The sequence below is a fragment of the Gopherus evgoodei genome, chromosome 9 (assembly GCF_007399415.2).
Source record: "Gopherus evgoodei ecotype Sinaloan lineage chromosome 9, rGopEvg1_v1.p, whole genome shotgun sequence".
Lineage (NCBI taxonomy): Eukaryota > Metazoa > Chordata > Testudines > Testudinidae > Gopherus > Gopherus evgoodei.
This window is the reverse complement of record NC_044330.1, coordinates 29,386,918-29,403,254: the sequence shown is the minus strand read 5'-3', so window position 1 is coordinate 29,403,254 and position 16,337 is coordinate 29,386,918. Positions and strand designations below refer to the sequence as shown.

The 16,337-nt window shown below is 42.8% G+C and overlaps 2 protein-coding genes across 10 annotated transcripts in view; one reads left to right on the top strand and one right to left on the bottom strand.

Moving 5' to 3' along the window:
• The window catches only part of GYG1 (glycogenin 1), a 29,886-nt gene extending 16,619 nt beyond the window's left edge, over positions 1-13,267 (top strand). The window contains exons 5-8 of one of the 2 annotated variants that reach the window (XM_030575355.1): positions 2,050-2,176; positions 7,061-7,280; positions 8,898-8,948; positions 9,188-13,267. In XM_030575355.1, coding sequence (XP_030431215.1) covers positions 2,050-2,176; positions 7,061-7,280; positions 8,898-8,948; positions 9,188-9,373 — 584 coding nt within the window. In that variant the 3' untranslated portion in view covers positions 9,374-13,267. The remainder of the gene's footprint in view (positions 1-2,049; positions 2,177-7,060; positions 7,281-8,897; positions 8,949-9,187) is intronic. The other variant, XM_030575356.1, reaches the window with a different exon arrangement.
• The window catches only part of HLTF (helicase like transcription factor), a 139,166-nt gene that overhangs the window by 62,647 nt on the left and 60,182 nt on the right, over positions 1-16,337 (bottom strand). Inside the window, exon 26 of one of the 8 annotated variants that reach the window (XM_030575343.1) lies at positions 14,223-14,513. The exons of the other annotated variants lie outside the window; for them this stretch is intronic. Coding sequence (XP_030431203.1) covers positions 14,427-14,513 — 87 coding nt within the window. The 3' untranslated portion in view covers positions 14,223-14,426. Of the gene's footprint in view, positions 1-14,222; positions 14,514-16,337 lie in introns of those variants that run through there. 8 annotated transcript variants of the gene reach the window in all.

Here is a 16,337-nt window from a genome sequence, read left to right as displayed (position 1 = left end):
TCTGTGGGCTTTACCCAATACTATACAGAATTTACAGAGGAGACCAGTCTCTCAAATTGGGGGTCCTGAGTCTCTAGCCCAAAAGGGAGTTGTGAGGAGGGTCACAAGGTTATTTTAGGGGGGGGCTGCAGTATTGCCACTCTTACTTTTGCGCTGCCTTCAGAGCGGGCAGCCAGAGTGTGGCAGCTGTTGGCTGGGCACCCAGTTCTGAAGGCAGCGCCCCATCAGCAGCAGCGCAGAATGGTGGCAGCACTATACCAGGCCACCCTTACTTCTGCATTGCTGCCTTCCACGCTGGGAGGTTGGAGAGTGGCAGCTTCTGACTGAAGGCCCAGCTCTGCAGGCAGCAGTGCAGAAGTAAGGGTGGCAATACCATACCATGCCATTTTGCTTCTGCTGGTGGCGACAGTTCTGCTTTCAGAGCTGGGCTTCCGGCCAGCAGCCACCACTCTCCAGCTGCCCAGTTCTCAAGGCAGTGCCACCACCACCAGCAGCACAGAAGTAAGGGTAGTAATACCACCCGCCATCCTCTCACAATAACCTTGGGATCCCCCCACAACTCCTTTTTGAGTCAGGACTCCTACAATTACAACACTGAAATTTCAGATTTCAATAGCTGAAATCATGAAATTTACTCTCTTTAAAATCCTATGACCGTGAAATTGATCAAAATGGACCCTGAATTTGGTAGGGCCTTCTACAGTTCACTTCTAACTTCCTGCTCTATCAGTTGGCTGCTTGGCAAAAAGCTAATAGTAAAACACTGCCATGATTTCTTCAGAATCGTTAATCTTACTTTTTGGCTCTGCTAGTGGTGATTTCATTCTGACAAGTGATAGTATGGTTTCTCATGCACCTTTTTTTGCCCTGGCTGGTTGGAATAAACATAGTGGAATTGTTTGTCATACTAACAATGGGGGGAAGAATAATAATGTAGTAATTTTAATACTACCTTAATCCAAAAGCATACATCAGGAATCTCACTTGTGTGTCAAAGCTGTCTACTCTTTACCAACATTATAAGATCAAATTTAGAATAGTACTATCGTGTCCTAAAACAGAAATGGCCCAGTTAGAGGGGGGCTTGCATAGTTCTTGGTCTGGAAAAGTGCTCAGGCTGTTTCTGTAAGCAGAGAACAAATGTCAAGGTAACCCCACAAGCAAAGTCAGTTTCTCTAACTAATCCACTTTCTTGTCAAATTCCTACATTCTGTTTAGCATTCCAAGTCTCTTAGGAAAACAGTCATAATGGCTCTGCATCCAGGCTATCGTTCACTGACTTCTGCTGTTGTAAACTAGCCTACATTCAAAATGAAGGTCTGAACATTTTTTGCAGGCATCAACTGAAACACAAAACTTCTAGCTTATGAAGTTAACTAGGAACTTTAATATAGTTGACTTCTAGTATGACATCTCTCAGAAAATGTAATTAAGGCCTAGACTGCTTCTAGCAAACCAATCAGTTTTTGAGTCAAAAAAGCAGCCTCATTTATGTACAGGATTGCTGAGCCATATGTGGGCCTCTGATAATCAACCAGCGGTCAGAGTTTATCTTGGTTGTGTGTGTAAATCTGGAATGACAGATCGTAATCTAGTCTACTGTATTTGCCTCACTGCAACTGGAATAACAAATCTGACACTTCCAATGCTTACTACTCCAATTTAACTCAACTTCAGGTTGTGAATGGAAACTTGAGTTGCATCGTGCAAGAACAAATGCATGTTCACATGTAAATTATGGCAGTAGGGATTCTAAGCCTTTGGCTGTCATCTGATAGGTAAAATAGCCTAAAGTATGACTTAAGTTTACAAATCTATAGCTGCCTCTGGCGAGAGGAAGAGGGCTAATGTGCCCTCCCAAGGGTGAAAATGTTATAGTTTAAGAATTCTAACTTCTATAAATAGAATGCTACTGTATTGTTGATTCCTACTGGGTATGCTAGCTCACATGACTAAACTCAGTCTTGAATCAGTGATTTAGTGAAGAAACTTATAAGGAATATTGATCATTTTCATGCAACCTGCTAACTCTCCATCTTTCCCTTTCAGGTGGGGACCAGGGGTTATTAAACACCTTCTTCAGCAGCTGGGCAACAACAGATATCAACAAACACTTGCCATTTATTTATAACTTAAGCAGCATTTCTCTGTACTCCTACCTTCCAGCATTTAAAGCGTAAGTTCAACATTCTTTCTTGTAGAAAAATTATTCATAATCTAGTGTAGTTATTATAGGGGCCAAATTTACTAGAGCTTTTGTGAAGCTGACCCATCTCTTACTAGATGATAAGGCTGTATAAAATCAGTTCTTTGACTCAATTTCAGTGTGGAGATCCAAGGTTAGGCCAAATGAAGGGTATGTGATAGCTAGTGCAGGCTCTTATTTCACTTTGAACCATGTAATGGTTTAATTTCAATAAAAAGAAAAAAATTAAAATAGAAGTATTCTTTACACATCTGTGACCTAAACTACCTCAGTCAGTGGCAGCAGCTAATTCTTTGAATTAATTTACCTAGCATAGGTGCATTTGCCAAGGACCCATTCTATTGCAAGAGTACAACTCAACACATTTTTAGTCGCAGGTATACTAGTGTGACCAAAGAGGCATTATCTGCACTGCAGTTGTCCTTGCTAAAGAGTTTGGTTGAGTGAGGTTTAGCCCAAGTCAATGTGGGCTAGGTATGGTGACATCTATATAAATCATAATTTCTCTCCTCCTTTTTTGACCTTCCTGTTACTAAAACTAATCATGATACAAGCATAGTTATTGGGTTGCCCCTTTTTGCAGCTGTCATCGGTGGCATAAATATTTGACTCATAACAAAAATGCTGCAGGGACAATCATGTTCTGTATCCTGCAAATAAAGAGACCCGGGTGTCATCAGACATGAGGTTTTTCCTCTGTTGCTTACACTCGACCTCACAGCAATCTTCGTAAACCTGCAATAGCCAGCTCCTAGGACAGCCAGTAACAAACCTTGTTTTTGTCTTTCTGAGCACAATGCCTCTGCAATTCCCTGCCATTTCAGGTAACATTTTTCCCATGTAATGGTACTTTGTGATGGAATCAGCCTAATTCTGATCTAAACTCTAGGATTGTTACAGCATAAAGTGTGTAAAACTATTCAAATATGGTTGCAATTTACAATCTTTATTACAACTGGGCCATGTTAACTGCTAGCTTCAAAAGCAAGTGAGGAGCAATTGCATGAAAATACCAACTGATCTTTAGATGACGTCAAGTTGCTAGAGATTAATGGAGCAGCTAACATAAGCAGTATTGTTGCTGGCTCAGGTTCAAACCATGTCTTGTGATCTGAACATCTGAAATATTGTCAGGTTAAAATTAGAATGCTTATTTTAAGAAGAAATACATGCAAGCCAGAGTGAATACTCACTACTGAGTAGTCAGAATAAACAGCATTCAGTAAGCTGAAAGTTATTGTTATGTACACCATAGTCTCCTCGGCTACTCCCTTCCTGAGATTAGTCATGTCACAAAAAAAAACAACCTTTTATAATTGACCTTGTTTTGCCATGAGAGGTCAGCTGGATCTGCCTGGCCCAGGCAAAAACTTCCTTCAAACTGAACGGAGTTAGATGCACGTAATGAGCTGTTAAAGCTAGTGGTATTTGGATTTTGCAAGTAACACATGGGCTGTCAGAGCAGGCATTCTAGATGAACATCTATAACCATATCCACTAGACACAGTTCAATAGTTTTAATGAACCAAACTTTAAACCTACTCTGTCATCAGTATCTAACCCTTCAGAGTCTCTGTACCATGAGGCTAAGATTCACACCTGCATAAAAAGTCTTACATGCTGGGTACCCCTGCTTTTGGGGAGTGAGGGGAAGGAATACAACTAGTGATTGCAATCCATTTGAACATACTTAACAGGTTTTCTATAGAAAATAAAGGCACTTTCATCCTGACTGATTCCAGAATGAGTGGCAGCAGAGAACAATCCAGGAATGCATAGAATGTGCTAGTGTAACTGTTGTAGAAAACCAATTTCCTTTACAAGTCTAATCTTATTCACACAACAGGTAGGATCAGCCTAAACTAGCATTTCTCAAATGCGGCCACCATAGCTACATGTAGCCACTATGGGCTTTTTGTGCAGCCACAGCCTCTTGGGCAGTGTTTGAAGGGGCAAAGCAGAGTTAACAAACAAATATCACCTTTCACAGAAATAGACTTGCTAGCTAAAAAGTCTTATCTTAAAGAGAAATCCACCAAAAAAAATAAAAGAAACAACAAAAGACAAGAATGTGCAAAGCACATTATTTGTTTCTGTTCTCTTTAGGTCCAATGTAGTGCTGTAGTGTAGACTTGCTCTGAAACAGATCCAACTGAGAGAAGATTGACCCTCAAGAAGACAAAATGGAATTGCCTTAATTCCATTAAAGTGGTCTTGACTAGCTTAAAAACTAAACTTGGCCATCTGTTCTGACCCCTTTAGCCTCTCAGGCACTGCACTTAAAGCCTGAAAACAAAGTTCTTCAAAGCAATCTCTTGTATGTTCCTTGTATTTAACAGCGAATTTGACCTAAACTCTGGCAGCAAGATTCCTCCTGCTGATCATACAGCCTCACATCACTTTAAGGCCATGTCTACATCTAAAATTTTGCAGCGCTGGTTGTTACAGCTGTATTAGTACAGCTGTATAGGGCCAGCGCTGCAGAGTGGCCACACTTACAGCAACCAGCGCTGCAAGTGGTGTTAGATGTGGCCACACTGCAGCGCTGTTGGGCGGCTTCAAGGGGGGTTCCGGGAACGCGAGAGCAAACCGGGAAAGGAGACCAGCTTCGCCGCGGTTTGCTCTCGCGTTCCCGGAGCCACCCAGCAAGCAGGTCTCCTTCCCTGCGGTTTGCTGGGTGGCTCCGGGAACGCGAGAGCAAACCGCGGCGAAGCTGGTCTCCTTTCGCGATTTGCTCTCGCGTTCCCGGAGCCACCCAGCAAACCGCAGGGAAGGAGACCTGCTTGCTCGGGGTTCCGGGAACGAGAGAGCAAACCGGGAAAGGAGACCAGCTTGATTACCAGAGGCTTCCTCCTTCCACGGAGGTCAAGAAAAGCGCTGGTAAGTGTCTACATTGGATTACCAGCGCTGGATCACCAGCGCTGGATCCTCTACACCCGAGACAAAACGGGAGTACGGCCAGCGCTGCAAACAGGGAGTTGCAGCGCTGGTGGTGCCCTGCAGATGTGTACACCTTCAAAGTTGCAGCGCTGTAACTCCCTCACCAGCGCTGCAACTTTCTGATGTAGACAAGCCCTCAGACATTTATGCTGACAAATGAAAACATACAATTTAGGTTTAAACTACCACAAAACACTAAACTTTTAACATGCTGCATATTACCTCAATGGAGCTATGTTTACCCCAAGAGCTGAGGAAATTGGGAGCATTTCCCAGCTGCCGAGGAGAGAGCCAGGGCATCCGGCACGGTAACCTGGGCTTGTTGAATGATCTGATTTCCGCTGACATGATCAGAAGTGAAATGGGGGAATATGGATATCAAAACCCACTGATTTAAAGTTTTCACTAAAATGAAAATGAGGCAGTTCACTGTTGGGAAGATTTCTGCCTGCAGACTTGATAAGACAGTGTACTACTTGACTAGGTTCCTGATAGAAAGCTGCTTCTGCAACCAGAAGGGCTAGAAACTCTAAGGGCTTGTCTACACTAGCACTCCACAGTGCTGCAACTTTCTTGCTCAGGGGTGTGGAAAAACACCCCGCTGAGCACAGCAAGTTTCAGTGCTGTAAAGCGCCAATGTAAACAGTGCACCAGCACTGGAAGCTACACCCCTTGTGGAGGTGATTTTTTTTTTTTTTTTTTTTTTAAGAGCACTGGGAGACCTCTCTCCCAGTGCTCTGCGTTGACTACACTACGTTGCCAGTGTAGACTAGCCCTAACTCATACTTTGAGTGGAGGCAAACTCTATAGCAGTGGTCCCCAACCTTTTTCGTCTGGCAGGCACCAGACGAGCCATGGAGGACCATGGCGGCGGACAGGCATCCACTGAAATTCCGCTGGCAAGCGGCAACATCGATAAGCATCATCGTCGAAATGCCGCCGACAAGCTGCGTCATCCAGAGGTGTCATCACTGAAAATCAGCAGCATTTCGGCGGCGACGCCTCTGGATGACGCAGCTTGTTGGCGACATTTTGGCAGATGCTCGTCTGCTGGCTATTATGTGGGTGCCATGGTGCCTGCAGGCACCGCGTTGGGGACCTCTGCTCTGTAGCATGCAACATCAAGAGTTCACTGGGGTGGGCTCTCTGATCCTACTAGACTACTACTAGCAAGGTAAAGGGACTTTAAAAAGTACACCCACTGTAGCTGCATGATGATTTATGTAGCCCTTCCATAAAAACTAAGTGTAATCAGACACTCTTGATCTACCTGGAGAACTGAGATTTTAAGGGTTCTGAACAGCCATGTAATTGAAGAAAGAAATTTGTCGAGGCAGCAGTGGCGGGGGGAGGGAGGGAGGGAGAATCATTAAAACACTTCCATGCAGTCTCACCATGGCAGGTGAGACAGACTATCCTTCTAGGATGCCTGAACTACCCGCTGCATTGGCAGAAGCTTTCTGAAGCTGGATATTCTGACCAACTCGAACGTCCCCTTCTGTAGGGCTGCAGACTTAAAAAACCAGTGATCTTGTCACTGATGAGGCTAAGTGTATATGGTGTCTAGCTATTTGGATCATTGAATCTGTAGTGGAAACTCTCACTCTTAAAACTTGTTCTGATTGCAACTGCTGCTTGAGACTGTTCGATCCTGAGCTCTCATGGACACCAACTACCAAGAGACTGTCTGCTGTAAGTACTGAAATGGCCCAGACCACTAGGTTTTGGCTGTTTTCAATCTGAATAAGCTATTTGAGATAGAATTCTATCTGCATTCTCCTGTTGCATAGTGATGCTTTCAGTGCCAGTAGGCAGTTGCAATTTCTTAGCTTTTTCTTTAGGAGATGGAATGCTATCATGTATGTACTTTTCCTGGACATCTAGTATCTAATTCAAATTCCTTTTTTTTGGCAGGTTTGGTTCAAATGCTAAAGTAGTGCATTTCCTAGGAAGAATGAAACCATGGAATTACACATATGACTCTAAAACCAAAAGCATAAAAGATGACACAAGTGATCCCACAATGGTTCACCCAGAATTCCTCAACATGTGGTGGCATACCTTCATCACCAACATCTTACCACTACTAGAACAACATGGAATTGTTAAAGACGCCACTACAGGTGTAAAGGCGGTATGTCATCATCTTATATCTTAGATACCTGCATTGAAACATCCTAAATGCAGATGTTCTGTACCTCCCCCATCCCAAACGTCAAATTACTGAAGGCTTCAGGGAGAATCCATTGAATTGAAGCATAGCTTTCTTCAACTCTTGTTTAAGGCTTGAAATAATATAGAACAGAGGAAGTAACTGGGTTAGTCTGGTCACTGGTGAACTATTTACCCACCTCCCTTTCTAAATAACTACTGTGAACTGCAAATAATTACTGAAAAAGTGGCTACTAACAATCGTGTAGAAACCAATTGGGTAAAAAAAACTTCCTCAACTACATACAGAAGCCTGATTCTCACTGGCTTCAAACAAACAGACTTCGTCTTCTAGCTCAAGCAGTAAAGGCTCATTGTTTTGGGGGTCAGTCCCCACAGATGATACCCAAACAAATATTGTATGACAAAACAAGGAGTCAAGATCCTGAAGTCCTTAAGTAATTTGTAGCAACCTAACATTTGTACTAACTAATAGGAATTACCTGGCTGTTAACCAGCTTGCAGCTCACCAGATTAAATTTGAATAGTTCTACAACAGGTGTTCTCAAATATTCTGAACTAAGTGTCTCTAACTTTCCAAAGTCAGCACATCCCAAGTTGGAAAGTGCTTGAACCTATTTGAGATTAAACTTTGTCTGAGTTTATTTCTAGTACTGAAGTTCTGCTAATGCTGCAGAAATATTAACTCACTTATCTTTTTTAAAAGGATTTTTGTCTTGTAACAAAATACCAAATTTTTACTGAATATCAAGATTTACCCCAGATATTCTGGAAATGATTCTATTCAGTGGAAAAGACCATACAGAAATATCTTGCAACCCACTCTTTACTGGCCAGAGCAAACCCCCATTTTATGCTCCCTAAAGACTGATGAAGAGCAAAATGTTGATGCTGAATGGCCTAAAATTAAAACTAGGATTGAGCAGAGACCTCCTGTGTTAGAGGTTCCCTCTTATCACAAAAGTGAATACTGAACATTAGGTGAGAACAAGCAATCTCATACAGTGATTAAGATCTCTCCCTGGATGACCGTGTGTGCAATGATGGTCACCACTACAGTGATATTATATATGGGTGTGGTCAGCCTTGCAGTTCAGAAGCTGCTCTGTAGAAGTAACGTAACTGCACTAATATTCATGCATCACAGATTGAGGCTGCAGATAGTTATAAGCATAACTAAAAGATAACTTGGCATACTAGGAGTGCTCCTGCGACACTCCACAAGCTGGTATTGACAAGCTCTATAGGAGGGAGGGGAGAGAAAGTGAATCTTACATCTCTAGGGATTCAGTCAGACTCATCTACAAGAAGCCAGAAAAGCTAGTCTAGGAAGATTCCATCTGTAGAGTAAGTGGAAAGTATAGGTTAAGGCAACTTTTTATCTTTATTTTAACCTTTTACACATAGAGTTTAATAGCATGTATGGAATGCAGCTTTGCAGTAACTTTATACTAAATTTAGTATAACAGAAAATAAAAGTAGTTTTAAGTTCTCAACCTTTCAAAGCCCAAAGTTACTGATCTATTTTAGAGTATGCTTTCACTTGTCCATTTACACCTTTCTAATGAACTATTTGCAGCTATCGGGCTTGGTCTATTCTCTGGCTTTCTCTTGTGGCTTCTGTAGAGAGGTATGAAGAACTTAAACCAATATTGACCAGTACTTTCCTGTGCGTTCTCCATTGACTCCTCAATTTGTTCATTCTTCTTTTTGGCTAGGAAAGTTGTATAACCCTGCTTTTTTTTTTTCCCCTAACTGTGCTTGCTGCTTTGCATGAGAACATCTCATTGGTTCTCCTACCCTCTATTGCTTGCTTAGAAATAGGTCCTATAACTCTTATACAGTCTACTTACTATGCTCTCCTTCCAGGAAGAGGTTACAGAAGCAGTGTCCCACATGTCACTTTCAGCAGCAGCACCAACTTCGCCACCATCTCCCCCACCAGCTGAATCTTCAGAAGAACGGAAGGAGAGGTGGGAGCAAGGCCAGGCTGACTACATGGGAGCAGACTCCTTTGACAATATAAAGAAAAAACTTGACACTTACCTCCAATAGAAGCACTTCTATTGCCAATGTTCACAGAGATACAAGGACTTGTTCCAGAGCTATCGCAGCTAGGACAGTGTTGAATATGGTCAGTTAAGCTTGCCTAGTAACTTGATAAAACTCATCAGGCTGAAGATCTTTGCAGTACTACAGGTGAGAACTGAGCAAAAGCTATAAAGTAGAAATCCTTGTGCTGGCTGTACCTGCACAATCATGAAGTCTTCCCTTTTAAGTAAGACTGCTGGATATGCCTATTTAAAAAAAAACAAAACAAAAAACTGGGGAACAGGGCACTAAACTGGTTTGACACTTATTCCTTTAAACCTGTAGGGCTGTGCTTTACCTCTTAAAAGATGAATGGCGTTACTCCTTTTGCTTGCTATCTTATATAGGAGACCCTATATTTTTTGGTATTGTTTAGAAGTTGAAGTGTTTGCAACACTGCCTTACTGTAAATGTTAGTACTAAACTATTAGCATACATGCAAACTTGATACAACTTCTAACAGCAAGGGCACTGCTTTACGGTATTAGTCTCACACTGAAGATCTTAACCAGGTTTTTATGTACAATACATACCGCATGGTAGAATGTCTTTTAGGTCTGTATACTATAGGACTAGTAAAACTGAGTTTACCTGTAATATTGCACTCATTGCAAAATAAACTCATGATGCATTTCTGGCTTCCCTACCTCATAATCTTGAGCCATTCCTAGTAAAATATTGGAGAAATCTGCAGTGGTTTCAAAGTTCTGACTGTTAGAGATGGGAGACTACTGCAGTAATTTTAAGAAAAAACAAACTAAGGTTAGTGATACACCTATTCCAAATCTTAAATTCACAAGCTATTCTATGAGCCTACAACGTAATGGACATCTTTATTCTGGGGACACTGGAAGAGTGTTCCAAAAAAAGTGAGTCCACTAGCCAGCTGCTTGGGGCAAGCTCCCTAGTTATGTGCTACCTGGAAACTATCTGGTGTAGTTGCCATTGGATAGAGAGATAGTGATGAGTAAAGACACTCACTTTTCTGCTCATCAGACTAGGAGCAGAGGAGTCCTGTAGGGAGTACCTCTTGAAACAAGCTAGTCAGCTAAGCAGACCTGAGATCCAGAGGATCTTATCCCTTAAAGATCAACCAAAAGTGCTTCAAGGAGATGGAACATACAGGAGGTCTGCCTGCTGGGGGACAAATAAGCAATCTAGCATACAGCAGCTGGGAGAGACTAGAAAGGTTTACTCCCCAGCTTTCAAAAAAGAAAATCTCTCTAATCCTACAGCGACCTTAAAGGGTGCTCTGAGGAACACTTTCAGTAGAAGTTGACATCTCTGCCTTGAGCAAACCCGTGGCTTAAAAGTCCAATACACCAGGTTCCAGCATAGCACCCTAGTACTTAATGTACTTCCGATGGGGAAGAAGGGCTACATGAGAATCATGCATGGAGTAAGACAAGGTACTGTGGCTTGCCTCCTCACCTACTCCATTGTTAGTTGCTGGCCTGAATATTAAGGCAACGAGGTGAGGCAGTACGTGGCAGGAGCACAGGCACTGCAATAAAGTCTAGTATAGCTCCAAATACATACCAGCTTCATGAAGTGTGTAGCAGGGGTAGGGTGAGGAGGATATTCTACATCTGTGATAAAAGAATCACACTCATTCTGAAGGTTCAAGGGTTTAACCATCACTCCCAGAACTTTCCATTGCCTACCCTTCAGCTAGTCCATATCAGCCTGTATCTTTGGATGCAACCAATGGCATTAATTTGCAGTTACCAATTCATCCTACTATGCTAGTGCCTGATCACTGCTCTAATATTACCTGTGCACATGTTTAAAGGGGCATGTTATCTTACTCAAGATGTAGTGAAGAGTCTATGCTAATAACTATTGACAGGGTTCCAGCTGCTAGTTCTGAGTTTAACATCCTACTTAGCAGGACTAGTAAGCGTGGAGTTCACCATTGTATGTAGCAGGACTAACAACATTACCACCAATCCCCTACTACCAGTAAACAGTCCTCCAGAGGATCTTCCATGGAGGCACACAATCAGTAGTATTGCAACAGCATCCATCTCTGCACACCAGTTTATTTACTGCCTGAATACCGCAATACTGACATACTGGGCCTGTGCATACAGCTTGTGGTAGCATGTTTGTTACTGTGCAACTATGAGTGCACAGTAGCTACAGCAATTGGTCTGCTTTTAAATAGAACACTCTCTACCAAGACTGTTTATATAGCTTTCATTACATGAATCTGAAATGACTTAAAACTCAGCCAGTGCTTTATGACATAGTACTATGTTCCCTTTTTAATGGCAGTCTGGTTTGGGCCCTAGTGGTATATGAAGGTCTGTAGAAAAGCATCTAGATGTTTAGTAAGGAAAGATTTCCCATATCCTCTGAAAAACAAGGGCTAGATATCTGAGCAGACTGTATGCATTTTAATTTAATTTTTCAGTATAAGGAAACTGCCAGTTAAAATGAACATGATATAAATTAATCTCAGCATTCCTTAGGCATCCAACTCACTGAGGGCAAGGTGTTTTTCCTTCCAAAGGAGTTAACCAAGAGCTGCACTCTCACTTCTATAGCTGTGTTCATGCTACATTTACTGTAGATCTCAATATCACATGTGCTAAGAAATGTGAGGCTTCACTTGTTTTCCACAGAAAAGACAGCAGCCACTTTCTGTTAAGTGTTTCCACTGTTTGAGAGAGAAAAAAAATATCCCTAACACTGTTAGGTGGAGGATATACAATCAGAATTAAGATTGTCCATGGAACCATACTACTGAATTAACAGTTTAAAGGACCTCATCTTTTAATGAGAGTTTAAAGTGTGGTGTTTCCAACTTGACAACTAATGAAGCTTTTGGCCTAAAAGCTAACACGGGAGTTCTAATTTTAGGGGAGATTCTTCCCTGAAAAATATTTAGTAGCTACAACTGTTTTAAGTAAATGTTTTATTAAGCAGAAAGGCTATACATCACTGCTCGAGAGCCGGGGAGCAGAAACAGTCTGTTTAATTGCTTCCATTTGTACCTGATAGAAGATGCAGTCAGTTCAGTAGAATAGTTTGAAAATTTGTTAGGTATGAGCTAGTTTGATCTCAGAACTTACAAGCATCCGCTACCGTTGCTGTAGACTGCAACTCCTTCAATCCATAGTTATCATAGTTCAGTGAAACTTAAAAGGTCTATTGGGCCAGCCTTGGAAGAAAGCCATAATTATTTAGCACTTAGAGCTTAAATTCTATACAACATGCCAATAAAACATTTTCAATTCTTTAAAAGTAGGGGAAGGTCATTCAAAATTGACATGTGCTACAAACTTTTATCTCAACTAGGCAGAGACTACCATGGTTTGACCAACCACACCATGTGAGCAGACAGCTACATTCCCATCCTCTGCTGGTTCATTAAATATTTCCAAACTGCAGAAAGAAGAAGAAAATACCTATTCCCACTACTTTGATCTTTTGGGTGTTACTAAAGTTACACCCTTCCTATCTCTACTTCAATTTCTGCAGTGAGATTAAGGTGTAAGGTATAGATGAGAGCAGAATTATGGCAACACATGACAAGAAACAGTGTAAAAGCTGAACAAAGCTTAACTGCGGTAGTATAAGTTGACCAATATGTACAGTGATCATTTTCACAGTATTTTCCAAAGTTTGAATTTGACCATGCAATATTAAATCTTCCTGTCATATTCTAATGCTGAAGTGAATGGTTCACCATAGCAACAGAAAAAAAGATAACACCTCTGTGCACTCTCTTGCATGTTTTCATGCATCTGAATCTCCCCTGCTCTTAGATTAACATATGCACACCTCTTTCCCAAGTGATATCTTTGCAGAACATATGCTACTTTTGCTAATAAATTTTATTGATCCATGCTGTAGGTTAGTACTGCTTCTGCATTATCAGCATATACTAGTTTAGTTTTCATGTGCCTGACATAAAAGTGCAATCAAAGATGAAAAGATTACTAGTGCATAACATTAGTGCCCCAAGAATCTCAGCCTTCCTTGGATATGGTCAGTGACTCAAGCAGTAAGGCTCCACATGCTAGAGTAACTGCTTTTATAAAGCACAATATTTGAACTGTTTATGCTAGAACAGCTGTAACATGGTGGAGAGAGCACTAACATACTTTGGGGAAATTCTGCACATGCACAGAATTTGTGTCCCCTGCAGCTTTCTTGGTTTCCCTGCACAAAAATGACTCTTTGACAGAGGAAGCAAAGGGAAGAGCAGTCATGAGACTGCCCAGCAGTATGTTTGGGTGCCCAGGGCAGCCAGCAGAGAGGTAAATCACTGGAGGGTAGGGATGGGACTGGAAAAGACCCATCTGGTGGCTCCTACCCTGTGCCAGGTTCAGCTGCTAGTCCCAGCTGGACTGGGGAGTATGGGACTTCCTCTTCCCCTGCACAGTATCCAGGACTGGGTCAGACCCACCCCCCGATTTCTACCCCAGCTGTAGGAAGCAGGATCACTGTGCGGGCAGCTGTTTACCAATCCACCCAACTTCTGTGCATCCAGACCCCCTCATACTCAGACCCTCCCATTGAGCCTCACCCCCCTGCACCCAGAACCGCCCCCCAATGAACCCCACTCCCCTTACACTGGGACCACTCCAACGAGCCATCTGTACCTGGATCCCCACCCTACCAAGCCCTCACCTGCTGCTCCTGGATCCCCCCGCCACTCCCCCAGCATCTGGACTCTCCCAAGCTCTACCCACCTAGACCCCCCCCCATATCCACCCCACCCACTACTGAGCCCCAACCACCTTCACCTGGACCCCCCTGCAGAATCCTATTACCATTGCACCCAGAACCTCTCTCCCCAACAAGCCCCTGGGCAGCCAGATCCCCCACTGAGCCACCCACACCCAGATTTCCCCACACAGAACCCCATCAACCCACACCTGGTTTCCCAATACTAAGCCCCTCTATACTTGGATCCTACCTTCCTGAGCCAGCATGCCCACATCTGGTTCACCTGGTTCGGAGGGGCAGGCCTGGTCCTTGCACTGTGTTAGGGATGGGTGCAGCCTCACCGCTGAGTCCGTGTCCCAGGAAGGAGCTGCACCGTGATCTCCCATCTCTGTGCAGCCAGTGGCCTATGCTCCCCAGTGCCATGCTGGAGCCACCACATTTATTTGACAAAATGCAGAATTTTAAAATATTGTGCACAGAATTAAGTTTTTGGCACAAAATGCCCTCAGGAGTAACTAACAGACGGAGAAGCCCCTGCCAAGGGGTATTTTAAATTGGTATTTAATGTTGCCAAAATTTGCACTCCAGTTTTTCCCCTATGAATTACTGATACACTTTCTTCCAGAATCAGACAAAAGCTCCATTACTCATTTCTTGGAATCCAGGGGCACTTCCAATGGAAAATTTAGTAGTCCCAAATCTCATTTTAAGAGCAAAGACTGAAGCACATTGTTACATCCCCCCCAAGAGGGATAGCCACTTAGAACCCATTCCCCCGAATCAATCCCCTAGTCTTTCATTGCTCAGCCCCCTTTATAAGTGGGAAGCCAACTCAACACACAGGTACTTGTCTTAATTGTGGTTGGCTATCTTAGCTAGATATACTGAAGGAAATACAGGCCCAAAAAGAAAACCTTCATCCTGAGCTTTAACCATTCTCTTTTCCCAAGCAATATACGAAGACGTAGGTGAGATCTTCCACGGGTGGTTTATAAAGTTTCCCAGCATCATTGTATCGGAACACTTCAGTAGAGTGGAGAAGTAAATTCATGCTGCAACATGGAGGTGTCAATTGGGAGGCAGAACTGGATCAAGACGAGGGTGGAACAAGTCTCGCCATAATTTACTCTCCCCCACTCCCATGACACTTTGCTCAAAACAAGCAGCACAATAGATTAAAGTTAATATTAGGTAGCCATATTCAAAATGAACCGGTGGTACTATGAAGAAGACATGCTCAACTGGAGTAGAAGTAGCAGACAAAATTTCATATCCACCTATGGTATAAGGGTCAGGTAGATTACAGGCAAATTACTTAAAGTAGCCTTTTTGAAGCCATCTGTATCCCTAAATTATTTCTACTAAAAGCTGCCTTCGTTGTGCAGCATGTGGTAAAAGCACAATCACTTCAGAATCAAATACTTTTTTGGGTTCCAGAGAAATGCCATTCTGCATTAGACTAAAGGGATGAGAGTGCCTAGCATCTCATCTTCAACAGTGAGCAGTACGGTACTGGATTTTTAAGAGGAAGGGCAAAATTCCCCGTCATGTACCTAACCCAGCAATGGTTTATCACAAAGAGATTTGAATGTCAGTTTGTGAGCAGATTTTGTTACAAAGTCTGAGGATTAAGCTTCATTGTAGTTGTGCCTAATATAACAGATGTTTTTATTTATCTAAATATCTAGTCGTTTTAGATTTATTAAACTACTGTTCTTGACTTTTGGGTAAGGGGGCAAATCAGTGACTTGTAGGTTTGCTCCAGCCTGACACCCCATTCATATCTCTGGGACATGCTATTTCCCAGCTCGGTTTAGGCAATACTGATATAATCAATGTATCCTTCCTAGGGCTAGACCTGTGGTTTCAATCCTTCAGCATCAGAGCAGTAGCAGCTGATGATGAATTAGCAGGTTCAGAAGGAAGGCAGAGGCCTACGGCTAAACTGCAGATTTTAGTCACTACAAAAAAGACAGTTACTCACATTTGTAACTGTTGTTCTTCGAGATGTGTTGCTCATATCCATTCCAGTTAGGTGTGCGCGCGCTGCATGCATGTTCGTCGGAAGACTTTTTACCCTAGCAACACTCAGTCAGTCGGCTGGGCGCCCCCTGGAGTGACGCCGCTATGGCACCGGATATATACCCCTGCCAACCCAGCCACCCCTCAGTTCCCTTCTTGCCGGCTCCTCCGACAGTGGGGAAGGAGGGCGGGTTTGGAATGGATATGAGCAACACATTTTGAAGAA